The 19,594-nt window shown below is 37.3% G+C and overlaps 1 protein-coding gene across 10 annotated transcripts in view; it reads left to right on the forward strand.

The window, feature by feature from the left end:
• The window catches only part of npas2 (neuronal PAS domain protein 2), a 98,667-nt gene that overhangs the window by 55,935 nt on the left and 23,138 nt on the right, over positions 1-19,594 (forward strand). For 9 of the 10 annotated variants that reach the window (XM_061962141.1, XM_061962145.1, XM_061962147.1 and 6 more), the window contains exons 2-3: positions 13,170-13,347; positions 17,469-17,525. In XM_061962141.1, coding sequence (XP_061818125.1) covers positions 13,274-13,347; positions 17,469-17,525 — 131 coding nt within the window. In that variant the 5' untranslated portion in view covers positions 13,170-13,273. Of the gene's footprint in view, positions 1-1,672; positions 1,785-13,169; positions 13,348-17,468; positions 17,526-19,594 lie in introns of all 10 variants that reach the window. The other variant, XM_061962143.2, reaches the window with a different exon arrangement.

The following is a 19,594-nucleotide window of genomic DNA, read 5'->3' on the forward strand; positions in this document are numbered from 1 at the left end:
GTCGGGGTCCACGTTAATCAATTCATGAGTTCAAGAATTCAAGAGTTGTTGTTATATTACCCTCTTTCTAATCTAGAAATGTATTAATCTACTTGTTTTTTTCTTGGTAATAGCTGCTTACTTTATGTTGTAACCAACGTTCCCTCTAAGGTGCGCACCTGCGCAATTGCGCACTGCCCACGCGTCCTCTGCGCACAGCAAATCTATGCCGCGCAAAAAATCAAATCCCACTGTAAACAAAATAAACAAATCGTTTGTTTTGTATGATTTTGCAATGCAACTGTGAGTAGCAGGTGACGAAAGGCGGCCACAACAGATAAAACAATGTTTGTCAACACTTAAATTATTATAACGTCTGTGGAGAGTGGAGACACTTAAAGGAGGACAGGAATTCCATCTGTCCCTTTATTTAGCGAACTTGTTTGTCGGCCATAACCACACCAAAACAATGTGTAAAATACTTTTATCTAGCAAAACTGGTCGTTGTCTACCGTACAAACCAAGCCAAAAGCAACTCTTTGTCATCGGTTATATCAACAGCAGCCGCTTGCTCTCTCTCTCACCTGCATCAACACATATACCGTATTTTTCGGAGTATAAGTCGCACCGGAGTATAAGTTGCACCTGACGAAAATGCATAATAAAAAAGGAAAAAAACATATATAAGTCGCACTGGAGTCCGGCCAAACTATGAAAAAAACTGCGACTTATAGTCCGAAAAATACGGTACTATGGCAATTAGCCACTGGTGCGTTTATGGCCACACACGTAAAGTGTAAATTTCAGGTCGTTTTACTATGACTCATCAATCAGTGTACCGGTAATTATTCTACTGTCATTTGTTAAGAATTTTATTTTTTGGATATTAATCATGACATGATGTTACAGGACTACATCATTGCTAGTGAACATTTTTATTTTACGGACAGAAAGTTAATAAACACTTCATCTCATGCAACATGTGAATGTTTTAAGGGGAACTAAATGTGATCTCTGAAAGGGGTACACAATCTTTCCAAAGCAGGACCCCCACCCAGGCATAAAATACTATAGTGCATAGCTGATTTAAAAAAAAACAATATCTAAGTGGGCCAAATATATTAGAAAATAATCTTTTGAAATTGACTAGTCACTTGATTATAATAATAAGACATTTAAATTGTTATGTCAGGTTTGAGACAAATGTGCTGCTGGTATGACCACAGTGTGCACGTCTGTATTCCACTGAATGCTCAGGGTGTTTGTGCGTTTGCTCACACACATGAAAAATTAGAGGGAACATTGGTTGTAACGGGGTTTTATCTACACTTCTTAAACTTTACAGAGCACCTATTTCTTGGTTTTGCTTAAAGCTAGCTTAGCGGTTAGCTTAGCTATTAGCATGCCTGCTCCTGGCTTGCTCTCGGTGTGTAACATGTTTGGCCTTGTCCTACAGTAATAATGATACTTAAGCTAGTAATAAATGCAGTTTATTTGCCGTAATGGAGGTGATTATTATTAGCTTAGGGACGTGGCTTCGCACTGTGTATGGAGACACATACTGTACATAGCTGCTAGCTTGTCAGCCAGGGGGGGTGGGGGGGAGTGGTAATAGGAATATTAAAAAGCATGATGGAGTTACATTTTAAACTTATCTTAGTTTGGATTTGATTGACTGTGTTGATTTTTTCAGACACAACGCTCCAAAGGTTGCTGTGAAGGCATAACAAGTAGTGCACCTCCACTGCTCTGTGGAATGACTTTATCTGCAAGCAGCGTGTTTAAACAGCTCTAATCCTTATAAGGTAAACAGCGCTTAGCTTTATTATCTGCTGCATGCAGTGGACCTAGTGACTGACTATAAACCAGTGTTTTTGTCAACATTGTGTTTGTTGGATCTTAATGTAAAGCACGGTATGCACATGCACATTCTGTGTACGTCACCAGCGTGATGAACTGTAATTTGATTTCGACTCACTTACATGAACATTATTGCAAGGCTAATGATGTCTAACAGGGAACTAATATATGGTGTCACTGAAAAAGCAATGTGAGCCACTGTGGTAGATTACATGGCCATGTCCTAGTTCTTAATGCATTCAACTTTTTTACTCATAGCCATGTCACCTCTTAAACGTAAAGAAATGTAAATTTTTTAAGTCAGTTAACTGTTAACGATTCTGTTAGACTTGACACAATAAAGATTTTGGCGGTTTAAAAAAAATGAACCGCTAACCACTCAAATCCCAGGAGAGAGCAATGGCTTTAATATATCTAAATATTTATCAATTTAAATAACGTGTCTATTTAAGGTATGTAGAGTAGTACTTCCGTTTTCATTAGTAACCCGGTCTGACAAAGACCTAAACGTACAAAAACCCAAGCAATTTTTCCTATAAAAAATGATGTAAATCCAATTAATCCGTTCCAAACACATTTTACAGAGAATTATTAATTTTATTTTACATGCAGAAAACAATGCAAAATACATATAAATGACGACTAAAGTAGATGAATGAACATTTAACATCACATTTATTGAAGTTGTATATTTGTGTTTTGCTGCAAGTTCTTTTTTGAAATCAATAGTGTTTCTCACCTTCTTCATCAACTTCTTTAAGGGTTTGCTTTATGTGTCGTTTTCATTTAGTAACGTTTCTGTGCTCTTATTTTTTACATCTGTTTCCTCTATTGTGTTGAATGAATTCTGTTCACTGCTTGCAGCTGTTTGTACAAGGGTTCATAAACACATTTGGTGCTTTGCTTGTTCATTCGTGCTGGCACTTGCAACTTTCTAGAGTCCATTGGTGGGTTATTTTGCACCCTGCCATATAGATGTGATGTTCGTGAACGAGTCAAGCCTTTTGAACGGCTCTTTCAAGTGAACGTTGAGAACCGATTGGCAGTTGTAAATTGTTTGTTTGAGAGCCGTTCTTTATGCAAATTGACTGCACTGCCCTTTCAGGATCAGAATCAGAATCAATATCAGCATTTTTGGCTTTTTTATTGAGGGAGTGTTGACATGACCGAGTTAGAGTGGTCCACAGACGACTCCTATTCACGTGAAATGCGCACGCACTCACGCAGGCAGTTAACTTAGGGGAGGAGTTTTATTCATCACCTGAACATACGAGAGCTTTTAGCTGCTGTATTTATATTTATATTTATATATATTATATATATATAATTACTAAATTATTGTGTATGCACCTTAGGGGATCTGTTTCAATTTCATTGTTCTTTGAACCTGTTCACTGTAATAATGACAATAAAACTCTATTCTATTCTATTCTATATATATATTGTTCATTGAGTATTAGAAAAAGCATTCGTGTGCATTTTTGAAATAAACTCAAAACCATAACCATAAAATGTTTTTTTCTATGCCCCAAACTGAGATGCTTGTAGCATTGTGCAAGTGATGTAGTGTACTGACAACTTTTTTGATGACCTTAAAGGGGGACCGCACATTTTTGGGAGTTTCGCTATCATTCACAATCCCTATGTGAGACAAGAACACATATGTCTTTCTCTGATTCGTGCATTCTAAATTGCAAAAAAAAAAAAATGCTAGCAGGAGGTGGAAAACAATGGAGGTAATGGGGATTTGATCTATTCCGCTAATAAAGCGCTCTGAAATACATCCAAAAACCTCCATCGAAGTTTCTTATACATGGAGTGTATATATATATATATATATATATATATATATATATATATATATATTACATGGAGTGTGTGTATATATATATATATATATATATATATATATATATATATATATATATATATATATATATGTGATGTAGGCCTGGGCAATAATCGATTGTGCCTAAGAATTGCTGCAACAGGCGTGGAACAAATGACTGCACACTGCATAGCTTGTTTAAAAAAGGCATCAGCACAACAAACTTAATTCAGCAGCATCGAGTCGAGTGGTAGAAATGCCACTCACTACCTGGCGAACAAGACCGCAACAACAACAAACTACAAAGCAGCTTTCTGTAGTGGTATCATACACAAGGTACCATGTATGACGAGAAAGGAGAACAATGCACAGAGCGACCACTAAAGCAGTCGTTTTGGACATCCAAACCGGACAGCTTGTACGCGTGTGTGCTGCTGTAAAACCCTCATGGAATTATAACGCATTTAATCATCAACATAGTGATTTATTGCACGTGCAATGAAGTGTACATTGTCTTTAACATCAGTATACACTATCAAGAAGCCCAGGAAACTTCATGGAAAAAAGCCTGCTTTTATCCACTTCCGGTACTTAAACTAGTCAACTAGAGTCATCTCAATATTTTCCATGATTTTTTATTTGCATACAAAGTACAATACTACATTTTATTTACATAATTATTGTTTTCAAGACAGAGTTTTAAGTTTGCACCTTATTGATTTTTATTAGTATTTATTAATATCTTATTGATTTATTGGAGTTTGTTTGCATGCAATGTGTAATGCCACATTTTTGTTTACGGAAATATTTTATTCAAGACAGAAGTTTTAAGTTTGCACTTTATTAATCTCAATGTTGGAGATTATTATTTATTTACACACAATGTACAATGCTACATTGTTGTTTAAATAAGTATATTTTTAAGACAGAAGTATTGCCTCCCAGAGGAAGCATTTAGCCTAGTTCTTTGAAAATGATTGCATTAAAGTACAATTTATATCTTGTCTAAAAAGAACACATTAGCATTTTGCTAAGAGTAAGATGCTGTGTATGCAGTGTTATTTCAATTGAGTAGTTTTTGATCAAATACAATAAAAACTTGTTTTGAATTATTGTTGTAATTTGTATTCATTGGTTTCTTTAAAAAGCAGAGAAAAAAATCATGAATTAAATTTTCAGTGAAAAAATCTGAGATTTAATTTTTAGGCCATTTTGCCCATGCCTAATGTGATGTAGTAACAGGCACATTCATCATAACATGTACGGTAATAATTGACTGTATTTTGGTCATTTTAGGCATTATCTGAATTTTTTGTACACATTGATTTAACAGACGCATCAGAACGTTCGCTATTTCTTTCAACAAAATTATTACTAATCATGGCAGACTTTGTGAAAGTCAACGACAACTACTTTGGAACAAATGATGATCCAGAACCTTATATTTTTTTAGCCTGAATATCCAAAGGATGAGCTACAAGATTTAGACGCTGGGTGCTAAACAGATCCAGCTATAGTGAAACACTAAGCATCATGTAGCAGTATTGCTAAGTGCTACACAAGAAATACAAACTATATACAAAACAATCACTTTCTGTACAATGTCTGCTCTCACTATGATGCTGATTGATGGGAAGATTGTATCTTTCAGCAAAAGACTTGTGCTCCCCATTTAGATGATGAATTCAGCATAATCTTCACCCCTCAGGTAGAAAATGCTGGGAGCAATCGAGCATCTTGCTGAGTGTTCCTAGCGATGCCTTCTTTTCTAAGTTGAATTTAAAAGTTGACCAACTTCTCGGTTTATGACCACAACCTTCTACTATACAAGTCTGAGGCACGATTTATAATTTATTTATAACTCTGTGTTAGCTCTTACAATACCAACGTTGCTAATATGTGGTTAATGTGCAGGTCACAATATGTAAATGAAGTAGTGTTGGCAGTTCGTGGACGTCTTTTACAAAAAATGACTTTATAGGCGGAAAAGATGACTTACATTAGTTGCATCTCGTTAGAGCAATTTTTTGCAATTTAGACTGCACAAAAAAAAGAAAACCTATCCTGTTTGTTCTTGTCTCAAATAAGGACTGTGAATGATAGGCACAATTCCAAAAAAAAGAGCTGTTCCGCTTTAACAAGTTGTGTTGCAAACTGGCACACATTTCTTTGTCGCTCTCCACACATTAAAGTTAAAGTTAAAATACGACTGAAGTTACACTCACACTAGGTGTGGTGAAATTACCCTCTACATTTGACCCATCCCCTTGTTCCACCCCTTGGTAAGTGAGGTGAGCAGTAGCGGTGGCCGCGCTCGGGATTCATTTTGGTGATTTAACCCCCATTTCTAACCCTTGATGCTGAGTGCCAAGCAGGGAGGTTAATGGGTCCCATTTTTATAGTCTTTGGTATGACTCTGCCGGGCGGAGACTCTAACCACTAGGCCACTGAGCAGGTTATCCATATTATCCACTAATCCCACTTAACCAGAAAACACCATTGTAACGGTAGTCTAACATTGCCACAATTATGCATCAATCATCAATTTCTGCCTAAATTACGAGGAATATATGCACCTAAAGTACATTTCCTGTTACGTATTGATAGAATAAAACAGAGTTTAATTGTCATTGCAAATTAAGAACAGCAATATTGTGGAGTACTGATGGCAGAAGCTGCCATAAAAGGCACTAACCACGACCAGTTAGGTTTTGGCGTCTTGCTCAAAGACACTAAGACATGAGCTTGCCAGGCCGGGAACCCAAAACCCTCCGGTTCCAAGACGGCCACCCTACCCGCTGAGCCATGCCTCCACCTATTTGATTTAAGTTTTTCAATCTTTCTAGTGATGGATTTACATACAGCACAAAACAGTAAATAGGACAAAAAGTAAGTGTGAAAAAGAAAAGTGTAAAAAATTAGGAGCAAGAAAATAATGTATTTAATACTTAATTATAATTATATTTGAGTTTTTTTTTAAGTATTTCAATGAGCAATTAATACTTTGTCTTTTTCTTAAAAAATTATATAGTTTTTCAGCAAATTACCGTTTTAGGAGTATATATTTGGCATGGATATCTAATAAGATGCAAAATATACCCCCAGTTACAGGTTAGTGATGTTATTCATGTCGGTGTTTCTATTTTCCAGAGGTCAGTGAAGGCACATTAGGTATAATTGGTGTGACAATGATGTGCCATTGGCGAGAAACAAGGAAGTGTGTGCTGTGTTTGGTACACATTGCTTCATGAATAGAAGACTTATGTCTTGTTGGCATGGCAACTTGTTACCATTTGTCAAACCTAAAAAGTTGTTGGGTTGTGACAGTATGAACACACAACATGCACTGGAGGGCAATGTATTTGTTGACACCTACAATGTGTTAATTGCTGTAGTATTAATGGTATTTTGAATATTATCGTTAGCAGAGCTCCTCTTCTCTATTCTAGTGGAGTAGCAAAATATCCCTTCACTGTTTGCTTGTGTGCACTTGTATGCCACTGCAAACGACCTCAACAGTTATAAACATATTGTCAAATGAGTGCCGTACAGTCTCAATCATATCTTATTATGGTGAGCTGTTTTTTATCTGGGCTTTTAACAAACCATTAAGTGTGGGGGCCTTTGAGCTTCAAACAAACCTCGATAGCACATTCCTGGAATGAAAGCAGTTCCTGGTAAGACATTTCAAGCTGTCATCTTGCGTTTGCTCTTGAACTTTAACTCCACGGCTTCTACTGTACCCGGTGTTCTGTCATCTTGCGTTTGCTCTTGAACTTTAACTCCACGGCTTCTACTGTACCCGGTGTTCGAGTTGCTAGTTTAAAGCTTTAAATGCCCCGGGGCACACATGTAACCAGACGCTGGTGTTTTTAGCTCTTAACCTAGCAAGGTGTGGTTTTAACCCCAATTCCTTTCAAGAATGTGGGCTGATATGTGTGGCTTCATTTTACACAGTGAGGTGTTGACGCTGCGTGTGGCAATCTGTCTTTTATACAAAGTTACTCCAGGAGGAATTATGCAATGGTAACCGGTTACTGTTACAAACAATTAGTAAAGTGCTCTCTCAAGAATATGTGTCAGTCTTGGTATGGCTGACCATGCAAACACTAAACACAGGTGATGACTTGTTCAAAATGTGTGATGTTGTATGTATTGACATTGAGAAGAAAGAGGAAAGGGTTATATTCGTACAGTTGTGAGCACAAGAACAGAAGAGAGCGATACAAGAATGTTGCTACAGAATTAGAGACTACACGCTGGACAGATGGGAAAAATGAGCAGCAGGAAACAAAAGTTCAGGCGCTTAGTTGTTTCTAAATGACAATCTATGCTACTAGCGAGAACGTATACATGGATGCTGCTTTTTTTTTTTTTTTTTCAGTTTTGCATATTTTAATTAATAGTTAATTATCGACTGCATTTGTTGATGTTGATATTGTGATGACAAATACAATTGAAATGGACCCCTGTGTAACTCATGGGTCTATGGTTGTGTATCTTATTCGTTTTTGAAGCAATCTGTTCCATTCTCAGCATATTAACAAAACAATATAAATAATATACATTTGCCGTTTGCGTCTGTCTACAGCCTACTGCTGGCCTGCCGGGCGGCACGGTGGGCCCGCTTCTGCAGGTCCTGTCACTAGCCGGCCGGCCTGCGTGGGGTCGGTGGTCCCTTGTTTCTAGGGTACCACACCAGCTGTTTTGGGTGGGGTTCTCTGGGTGGCCGGGGCTGTACTTTGGCTCCCACACATACTGGGAGACAATTATATTGTACATACAAACACAAATACATTCCCACATACACACAACTATTTATACATATATACATACAAACGTACATTCATACATACATACGCGCACACATTGATACTTACAACATACATTCACACTGGGACGGTATAGCTCGGTTGGTAGAGCGGCCGTGCCAGCAACTTGAGGGTTGCAGGTTCGATCCCCGCCTCCGCCATCCTAGTCACTGCAGTTGTGTCCTTGGGCAAGACACTTTACCCACCTGCTCCCAGTGCCACCCACACTGGTTTAAATGTAACTTAGATATTGGGTTCCACAATGTAAAGCGCTTTGAGTCACTTGAGAAAAAGCGCTATATAATGATAAATAAATGATAAATGGGTTGTACTTGTATAGCGCTTTTCTACCTTCAAGGTACTCAAAGCGCTTTGACACTACTTCCACATTTGCCCATTCACACACACATTCACACACTGATGGAGGGAGCTGCCATGCAAGGCGCTAACCAGCACCCATCAGGAGCAAGGGTGAAGTGTCTTGCTCAGGACACAACGGACATGACGAGGTTGGTACTAGGTGGGGATTGAACCAGGGACCCTCGGGTCGCGCACGGCCACTCTTCCACTCTTCCTGTAAATGTAATTCACAATACATACATACTGTACATACACAAGCATATATGCATACATACACTCATGCATATAATCACGTTTCATCAAACATATATCAACGTTGTTCCCCTAGGGGAAACTGGATAAAACACGGCACACTGATAAAGCTTAACCTAATGTTACTATAACAATATACAAGGTTAATACAGTCCGCTTCTTTTTTTCCCCTTCATTTATCTGCTTTATTTTGTAATTCAAGTTATCATAACATATACTATATGTAGTGTTTTATTTGAAACAATTGTACTGTTGATTATAGAGGTAATTATTATAATTATTATTCATTATCAATAGTGCTATTTCTATTGGTGTTTTTATTGCTCCATTTGTAGTGCAATAATGTTCATTGTCATTTCTATGTTATTACTACGTAGTTTACTAACTGCTTCTTTGCTATCACTTTTCATTTAATTTCTCTGTCTTATCCTCCTCTAGTCCCCACAATTTCCCCCTCTGTCTTTCTTTTTTCTTCTTCTGTCTATCCCCTCCTGTTCTGGTCTGGTTGCGCCAAACATTAAAAATATGTATTTAATAAAGTTAAATACAAATAAGACAAAAATAGAAGTATCCCACACTTCTCTTTTGTAAAGTAAATCTGTACAGCAGATATGGGCATCTACATCAACATTATGATTTGCCTGAGTAGTTGGACAGGACAAAAAAAAAAGAAAAGGAAAAGGAAAAGTAGACTACTTTAGTGTCTTAATCAATTTTGTATAAGAATATGGTAGTGATGCATTCTAAATTTACCGCTGGAAGTGAAAGTGAGTGGGTAGTTTTCTTTTGATGTATCACATTAATGTGGCACATGTGTTAATAATAGTCAAGACAATTAGTAAACCACTAGTGAATGGGAAGACGTTTTGTTGGAAGAAGTGACATTGCTCATGTATTGTTATGTTAACATTTTGTGTGTAAAAGGTACAGTAGAGAGGAAGCTCCCCTCTAGAATAGCATAATAAAGGTTGGAACATATGCTTTAAATGTCGTACAAACTGAGCCTAATGTTGATCAACCAATGGGTTGCCTGAGCAAAACTTGTTGGTTCTGGTTAGCGTTGTTTTGTGCTCTTACTGTTTTTTTGGTCAATTTTACACTCCTTATTTTCTGTATTACCCTTCCTAATGACGTTGTTTGAATGATAGGACTCTCGACAGTTTTGAGCAACCTTAAAGATTATGGGCTTTGATTGGGATCTTTCGCCGGCTCGCTAGATGCTTTAGATAACCAACTGAACCATGTTTTAAATTTTAAAACGTAATTGTTGCCATTAGCTTATTTATCGTGGTTTAATGTCATGAGATTCCAGATTGCAATCTTGATTCACACTAATTTGTAAATGACTGATTTTTACGTTATTTTACTCAAAAGGACTCACTGGTGTGGCCGACACTTCATCCTCACTCTCACGTGCCCCAGCGAGCATCACTGACAAGGACGAGTTGTCTCTATTGCCCTGGCCAGTGAGGCTCGCTGGCTACTTTTTTTTATCACCCTTCGGGACTTGCCTACATTACATGCATACATGTTTAAGAGAATTGCGATCCAAGCAGAACAATTGTGATACTTTTTTTTTTGCAGAAACGTGCAGTCCATTTAATTTTTTGCAATTCAGATACTTTTGCGCTTCACAGAGGACTATGATCGAAGTGCTAGCTAGCATATACAGTTTAATCTAAAATGTGTCAAAAGATAGAGGGTTTATTATTTATTTTTTATGTTACATTTATCATTAAAGTTACAATAGGCTCCAGCCACCCACGTAACCCCGAGCGGGACAAGCGGTAGAAAATGATGAATGGATGGATGGATTAAAGTTACAAACATGTTAAGTTAAAATTAAAGTACCAATGATTGTCACACACACACACTAGGTGTGGTGAAATGTGTCCTCTGCATTTGACCCATCCCCTTGTTCACCCCCTGGGAGTTGAGGGGAGCAGTGAGCAGCAGCAGTGGCCGCGCCTGGGAATAATTTTTGGTGCTTTAACCCCCAATTCCAACCCTTGCTGCTGAGTGCCAAGCACGGAGGTAATGGGTCCCATTTTTATAGTCTTTGGTATGACTCAGCCGGGTTTGAACTCACAACCTACCGATCTCAGGGCGGACACTCTAACCACAAGGCCGCTGAGCAGGTGTGTTATGTTTTAGTGAATTAAAATTAGTGGATACATTTATTTTAAAATTGCATGACTGGAAATAACAATGTTACCTAATATGTTGTTTAAAGTTATTCCAGTTGGCAAGAGTTTTAATAATTCAATAAACATTCATTTTTATGGGAAAATGTGTTTTGAACATTTTCATGATGGGTGTTTGACTTTGCAGTTTCACTGTTGCAAAAATTGTTAGCAAGCACAGAACAATCAAGGGCATCCTGTAAAAAAATGTACTGTATGCAAATTGTATAATTTATGAGCGTCTTGGCTTACTTAACCCAGAAACTCAATGCAGAGCAGCTTCTTTAGTTGTTGTTTGTTGTTGTTGCACAGAAAATTTGGAACAAACTCTAGGACAAGTCTTATAGTGTGACGTCATTAATCAAGATTTCATTAGATCTGATTATTACAAACTGTTTCTTGATTTCATTTTGTTTTTATTTTATATCAGTTATTTATTTTCTTGCTATATCTCTACAGGCTTCCCAAAATGAATATGCATTTGGGGCCACATCTGGCCAGCCAAAGCTTTTAATTTGGCCCGCTGAATAACACACAAATAGGCTTAATGAAACCATTCAAATTAGGGTTTGTCATGTATGCAGTACTCCTGTCACCCCGCAAAGGGTGTCAACGTGTCAAAAATGTGTCACATGAAGCAGCAGTGGGTGAGTAGAAGAAGATGGCAATCGGCCCTGAAAAAAATCTAAATAAATCGCGAAAATCAGACTTTTAACAGCAACTGGACAACCAATGGACAGCAAATGTATTGAAATTGCTGACTTTGTGATTTTGTATTCGTGGTTGTGTTATTTTTGTCTGTTTACCTCTGGCGATCAAAACTCTAGCGCTGAATTTGATCAGCAGAGAGCGATAAAGCTACACCTTAGGTTTAATTGTGTTAAACCATGTGTGCAATGTTTCCTGTGTGTATTAACACCAAACCTTCTATTTTATTTATGTAACATACACAATGGACATTATCTATATAAAATACACAATGGACATTATACTTTTGAAATGTTATATTTTCAGCCTTACAAACCTAAATTAAGGAAGATGTAAAAAGATATAAAACGAGGAAGAAAAATAATTCAAAAGAAAGAACATCGATTGTCAACAAAACTTAGCTTTCCATTCTTTATGCAGTTAAATATCTGTCTAGCTGCACACGCTGGAAATAAGTTCAGAGGGCAAAATAATTAATTAACAGTGCTGTGTAAAAAGATGATGTGTTTACTTATTTACAAAGTAAACACAGTCTCAAAGAAATATAAACTGTGTAGGCACTTTCTAAAGAAACATCTACACATTGATGACCATGGGCTCTTGAAACTGCGACCTTCTTCATTATGCAGCTGAATAGCCCTGCTTTACATTGTGTTCAACCTCGAGGGGTTCATTTAGATTAATAATCATGGAAGTGGTTATTTTTCCTGGAGGACACGCTTGTATGTCACTGAGCTGACCGCAAATGCAAATAACTACTGATGGCTTGAAGACAGATTATTCAAGGTAACCACTGAAGAAGTCCTAATGTAACATTCGATTATCAGGACACTTGTATGGTCTTGTGTTGCGTCAGCAATGTCAGCTCTTTGCCTGTTCCTGTTGAATTTTACCTTATTCACAGGATTTGAAGGAGGTGATTGTTAAATTTTTTTGTTGCAAGGTTATCATTTGAAGTGTGTGCTTCAGACATGTTTCTAAATCAGGAGAGCTCCTTCCGTGCAAAAACACTTTTCACTGTTGAAGTGCTGCACACAAATTGAAAATAGTTCAATGCTGCTACATCAATGATGGCAAGCTGTAATCCTCACAGAAAGATAGATATCTTTCAAGATTTAATAATGTTTTCCTCTGTAACCTTAATTAAAGTTGCTGATGCCAAGGCATTTCTTTTCTGTGTGTTTGCAGGAGTTGCCGTTTGTTCGTACGCTAATGTGCGCTAGTTTTGTGTGAGGGTGCGCTCAGATGAGGTCACTACAAACGGGACTTGCGAGACTCGAGAGAGAGCCTGGATGGGAAAGAGCGTGAGTATGGACAACCTTTCTGACTTCGGCGGACCCTGTCCTTCCAGCCGCAGGGAATGGGAGTAAGTATGACAACACGTTTGCTTTGATTTGGGGGTCTTTAATTGGTTTAGTCTACTTCCAGTAGGCTCTGCTGCATGACAACCAATACAGTGGAACCTCTACAGTCAAACGGTTGAAATATTGTACAATTTGGAATTCAACCCAAATGTCTGAGAATCTGTCTCTGAATCCACACAATACTTAGCAATTCACACATGATAAGTAAGGCCTTTGTTATACGTCACAGAACCTCAGATCAACAACTGATGCATTCTGCTTTGTTTAGATTCCAAAGTAAGGACAAGTGTTACTAGGAATGTGCCGAATAATCGACCACCGATCAGTATCGGCTGATATTCTTTAGATAAAAGTACAAGATCGCTGTTGTCGAGTAATGCCTTTCACTGCCAATCACAAACACTGATCCTCTTTGGCTAATATTGTATTTGTTTTAGTCCCCTGGCTGATAAGCTAGCAGCTAATAATGTGTCTCCATAAACAGTGTTGAGCCACTCCCCTAAGTTAATAATAATCACTTCAATTACACCAGATAAACTGCATTTCTCAGTGTATTAAGTATAATTATGAAGTATTACTATCACTGGAGGACAAGTCTAAACATGTTACACAGCGAGAGCAAGCCAGGAGCAGGCATGCAAATAGCTAAGCCAACCGCTAAGTTAGCTTTAAACAACACCAGGAAATAACCACGTTGCAGCACAAAGTAAACAGAAATTAACATGAAATTAACAAGTTAATTCATAAGCGTCCAGAGAAAGGATAATGTAACAACTGTTGGTGTGTCAGCATTGTCACAGTCAGTAAACGACACGTAAGAGGAGGGATATTGAACCATAAATTGGTGATGTCCACACTCAGGGTAGTATCAGTATATGATTGATACTTGAACGATTACATCAATGTTATTTTTTCTAAATCGTTTCTTAACAGTTTTTGTTAATGTTTACAAATTCAGGGAATAATTCTCTGGACACAGGAGGACTTTGAGGGCAAAACCCAAAGGATTTAAATTAGTAGTAGATAGTCATTTTTGATTTTGTTTAATCATGGCGTACTATTGACTTTTTTTTTTTAAATACCTATTGTGTGTAATAAAATAGAACAATTAACTATTTTAAATATTGTGTTGAGATTGTTAAACTGTCAATAACGCTTAACATAAATACATCGAAAAATAACAGTTAAAGAACCCCTTTGTAATAATGTGGCCAGAAATGTTACTGCAATCACGGTCAAAATTCTGTAATCCTCTCCCTCTCTGCTGGGACCATAATAGCTGAATAAACAAGCGTTTTGTCAATAACAAGTCTCTAACCAACACATTTTACTCAGAAATTAGGGATGAGGAATTATTTTATCATGTGATTTGGCTCCATATGTTTCACATTGCCATGATGACAGACGTGCTAATGTTGGAACCCATTTCCTCAGCGTATCAGCATATTGAGAACGAAATAGGCACTGACACTACCCATATCCACATAGGTTTTATTTGTGGAAAATATATTTTGCCTTCAGTTTGAATACACATCGACATACATGTTAACGGGCATATATTTCCCCCATTAGCCTATATGTCGATGTGTCATTGACCGGGCTAGAATGCTAAGCATTACACTAAGAGCTAAGCACCATCACACTAAGCATTCATTGCACGAGCATACTAGCTTTGGTAGACAAGATCATAGACTGTATAAGACAATATATTTGACATACCCCATGCATCTATCCATTTTCTACTGCTTGTCCCTATCGGGGTCGCGGGGGTGCTGGAGCCTATCTCAGCTGCATTTGGGCGGTAGGTGGGGTACACCAAGTCGCCACCTCATCGCAGTAGTTTACATACGAAATGTCCATTTCCATTTATTACAAGTAATAAGAAAACATAAGTGCCTGACTTTCCTATCAATGAGGAAATTAGCAAGTTTGGCGTCGGATGAAAAAATCTTCTCCGCCTTCAGTCGTCTCCATCTTTCAAAGGCATCCCCGATACAAATCCTCGTTTTGTTCCTGGCTTTGTCATAAATAAGTTGAGAATCGTAACAACGCCTTTTAGATTTACTAAGGTCTGACATCTTTAGTAACTTTACCAGTGGCAATAGTTAGACGAAGATGGCGGTGCGTATCTGGCAACCTGGATGTGACACACTCACGCACTTTCTAATTGGTCAAACGGTGGAGGGCGGGACATTGAAATGAAAACAATAACAGGGGCTGTTAATCAAATTTTAAAATGAGCATATCCCGGCGGAACTACTGTTACCAGTTATAGAGGTATTCGAAAAGAACATGATTTATCAATGCCTTTTGACATATCAGGGATATTTAATGATGACTTGACATTAAATTATTACATATGGCTCCTTTAAAACATCAGTATCGGTACTGGCATCGGCCGATCTCACTCATTGTTGATCGGTATTGGAATCAGCAGCATAATTCCCTGATTGGAACATCCCTAAGTGTAGCAAATACCAGATAGTGTGGTCGTGCAATAGTACATTGTTTGAAACTCACTCCCCACTGTTAACACTATTTCACTTATTTTTTTAATACATGCTGAACCTATAATAATACCAATGCTATTTAAAAATGACTTATCAGGGTTAATTAGGTCGTTATGATAGCAACAGTCTGACCCTGAAATTGCTTATTTCTATTGGAATATTCTATTTGAAACTTGAACAAATCAATTGTGATTGACTTTAAAGGTTCCACTGTATGTTGATCAATAGCTATTCTGTTGCTCATGCTGATCAGTGATGACACTCTTTGTTAACAATTAGAGTCTGTCTAAGATTCTTTTTAAAACAATTATTTATACACTTTGATATAATCTTCTTGGATGGTACACTGGCTTGTAATAATCTGACATATATCATTGCAATTGGGGACGGCGTGGTGCAGTTGGGAGAGTGGCTGTGCCAGCAACCTGAGGGTTCCTGGTTCAATCCCCACTTTCTACCATCCTAGTCACGTCCGTTGTGTCCTTGAGCAAGACACTTCACCCTTGCTCCTGATGGGTCCTGGTTAGTGCCTTGCATGGCAGCTCCCGCCATCAGTGTGTGAATGTGGAAATAGTGTCAAAGCGCTTTGAGTTCCTTAAAAAAAGGTAGAACAGCGCTATACAAGTATACCGGTAACCCATATATCATTGCTATTGTGACTGCAGATCACCTCAATTATTGGGTTATACAGTAATATAGGTGGACCAGCCTGGACACCTCTCATGTTGTCTGAGCATTAGCATCAGTACTAAACTTACTGTTCAAAGTACAGAAGTGGTGGGTGTTTGCATAAACTTTGCAGCTATTTCAAGACATTGTAACTGGTTTTGCTAGTGCTAGAATTGTTTTTAGCTTATGACCTGTTGTTATTTACTATAACCTCAGTAGCATTTTCTTTTTTACTCCTGTGGCAATAACCAAGAGCAGGGATTCTCAAACTGCGGGCTCTATCTGGTGGTACGCCAAAGAACCTCTTAATTAAGTGATTAGTGTTCATTTTTCTATATTTGAACACTGTGTTACTGTCCAAACTGTATGTAATGTTACAGTGGACCAAATTATTAAATACAACCTCTGCCTTGTTTTTAATGAATACTTATGCCTACTACACTACTGTATTTTAATGTTGGTCATCATGGTGGTACTCGAAGCTAATTGTTTTCTGAGGTGGTGCTTGGTGGACATTTTTGTTTGAGAACCACTGACCTAAAGGAAACAGTCGAAAATAAGGTTTGCATATGAAAACCTTATGCAAATGTACAAAAGTAAGTACGGGGAAATATTAGTTTATTCAGCTACATCAAAAAACATATTTAGTGATTGAAGTGCTGAGATCTTTTAATTCAAATAAAAGGTGCCACAGTCCCATATCTATGGAGTTATCGCGGAATACACATGTTGTCTCAGGCAATTTACACATGCAAACCTTTTGTCTGAGTTAAGTTTTAAACATACTGTAAGCATGCAGCCTAATTAAATGAAAGACTTGTATCAAAATAAAATGTGTTGTTGCCAGGTAACCGCCACACATTTTGGATCTTTTCAATTCTCATCTGACTTGTGGAAGCTTTGTGCATTGTTTGTGTATTTATTTTTTGCTCGTCTGATTCCAGTACCAGCAGCTGCGTGGACGATTTAATGGATGAAGATGAAAAAGACAGGGCAAAAAGGTACCTCGGCCATTTTTACGACTTTAAAGAATAAGGACTTGTCATATTTGATTTTGGAAAGTAGATATTTTTGCAAAAATGCCTGCTAAGCTATGTTGATGGAAAATGTAGTAGAACAAAAAAAGTGTATCTAATAAAAATGTTTCATTGGAGGGTGTTTATCTGGCTTGGAAAAGCACACAAGCAGCATGTTTTGAAGTCGAAGTAAACCGTTGTAATCAATGCCTTCACTTTAAAAGGATTGGTCTTTTGCCTATTGACCACACAATCTTGTTAACATCGGTACAATCAACAAACACAATGCTTTGACTGAAATAGCCTACACTAAAAGCCTGCAAATTGCGCTCATGCACTTTTTGACAATAAAGAAGCAGTAGATGGCAATAAATGGCTTCTATTGTGAAGTCACATACGAAGGGGAAAAAACTTGATCTTTGTCCTGCTTTGAACTTCACATACGATCTTTTTGCATAAAGTAACAGGACCACAAGATTTTGGAGTCTAGGGCAGAATTACCGCTTTCATCCGAATGTGTAATTTTTATTCGTTTGTCCATCCGTATGTTAGGTAATCCTTTTGTCTGGTTCATGGAAAGGACGAGACTCAGAATGTCATTCAAACAACAAAAATGAAATCTAAAGGTCATCAGTTTACAAATGAGTTACGTTGCTAAGACTGTGATGTAATTTGACTTTTAACGTAAGTCAGAACTCATACCTACATAATAAGTAGGTTAGCATCTTGTCACAGGATTTCTAGGCTTAATGAAACCATTAAAAAAAAACATATAACTTTTTCTTGAATTGAAAAAACATTTTATTTTTCACTAAAGAAGGGTTCGGTAAATGTGCATATGAAACTGGTGGGGTTCGGTACTTCCAACAAGGTAACTGTAGTCAAAAGCTTACAATTGTCTGTATATACACACATTTGTAAGCATTTGACCATGTTATTCTTGAATAGTTGAAACGTTTACATTAACTTTTAATCCTAGTGAATTAGAATAGGCTCGTAAGACTTTTTCATCTGAGAATTTATTTTTATTTATTTATTTTTCTGTAGTAGTATCCAGGGTTTTGACTTTGTGCCCGGCCGTACACAATAGTCATTTAAAAGGTTTTGACTGTCAATCATCACACTTAATATTTACAGGGGAAATGCACTAAAGCCCTCTAAATAAACAGCCAATTCTAAATTAGCTGATCAATATAATATACCCAGAAGTATTTTTTCTTATTGTAATAATGCATATTCTCTGAAAATATGCCCAATAGCCACAAACTGTAGGATAGCATTTTTTAATCACGGTTCTAGTGAAAAAAAAAAAAATAATAGTTAAAATGTTTTACGGAATAATACATGAACATCATACTAGGAATGCAAATTATGAATGTGTTTTAAATCAATAGATGATTGATTTAAAATTATAAAAATACATGTCATGAAATTATATTTGGAACAATGCCAATAGGCCCTTAAGATGCAATAAAAATAACTTGCTCCAAATTAACATATTGAATAGATTGTATTTTATACACTCTAGGTTGTTTAAATTGGGTGCATTATATAGCAAGTTGTGTATAAAGTTTCAGGCAGCTGAAGAAACTCAATTATTTACTGTGGGAATGAAGCGGTAGAAAATGGATGGATGGATGAATGTCAGAAAATAAGAGTTGTGGTCTGTTGTGAGAATTGCCTTGTTTGTCCATCCTAGGCCACTGTAGGTCACGTCAGGTGTCTTTGCAGGCGTCACGAGAGTTACTAATGTTAGTAAGTTAGCTCATGTGTGTTCAACATCAGACTGAAATAAATGAGTCGTGTATGAAACAAACAGCTTCCTCATTGAAAGTAAAGGACCACACGCTTAAAGTGGCCAAAGAATGGCAAAGTTTGGGCCCCTGAGCGGTTTGATTTTGCCGTCCAGCGGAGTGGCCGCTATTGAGGCAACGCTTATCTTGCTTTCCAATTTAGAGAATTCCATGGACTTAAGGATTTAAAAGAGTAGTAGTTAGTTGTTTTTAATTTTCTCTATTTGTTGTGTACTATTGACTTTGTTGTGATCAAACAAT

This window comes from Nerophis lumbriciformis, linkage group LG09 (genome assembly GCF_033978685.3).
Source record: "Nerophis lumbriciformis linkage group LG09, RoL_Nlum_v2.1, whole genome shotgun sequence".
In the NCBI taxonomy this organism is placed as follows: Eukaryota; Metazoa; Chordata; class Actinopteri; order Syngnathiformes; family Syngnathidae; genus Nerophis; species Nerophis lumbriciformis.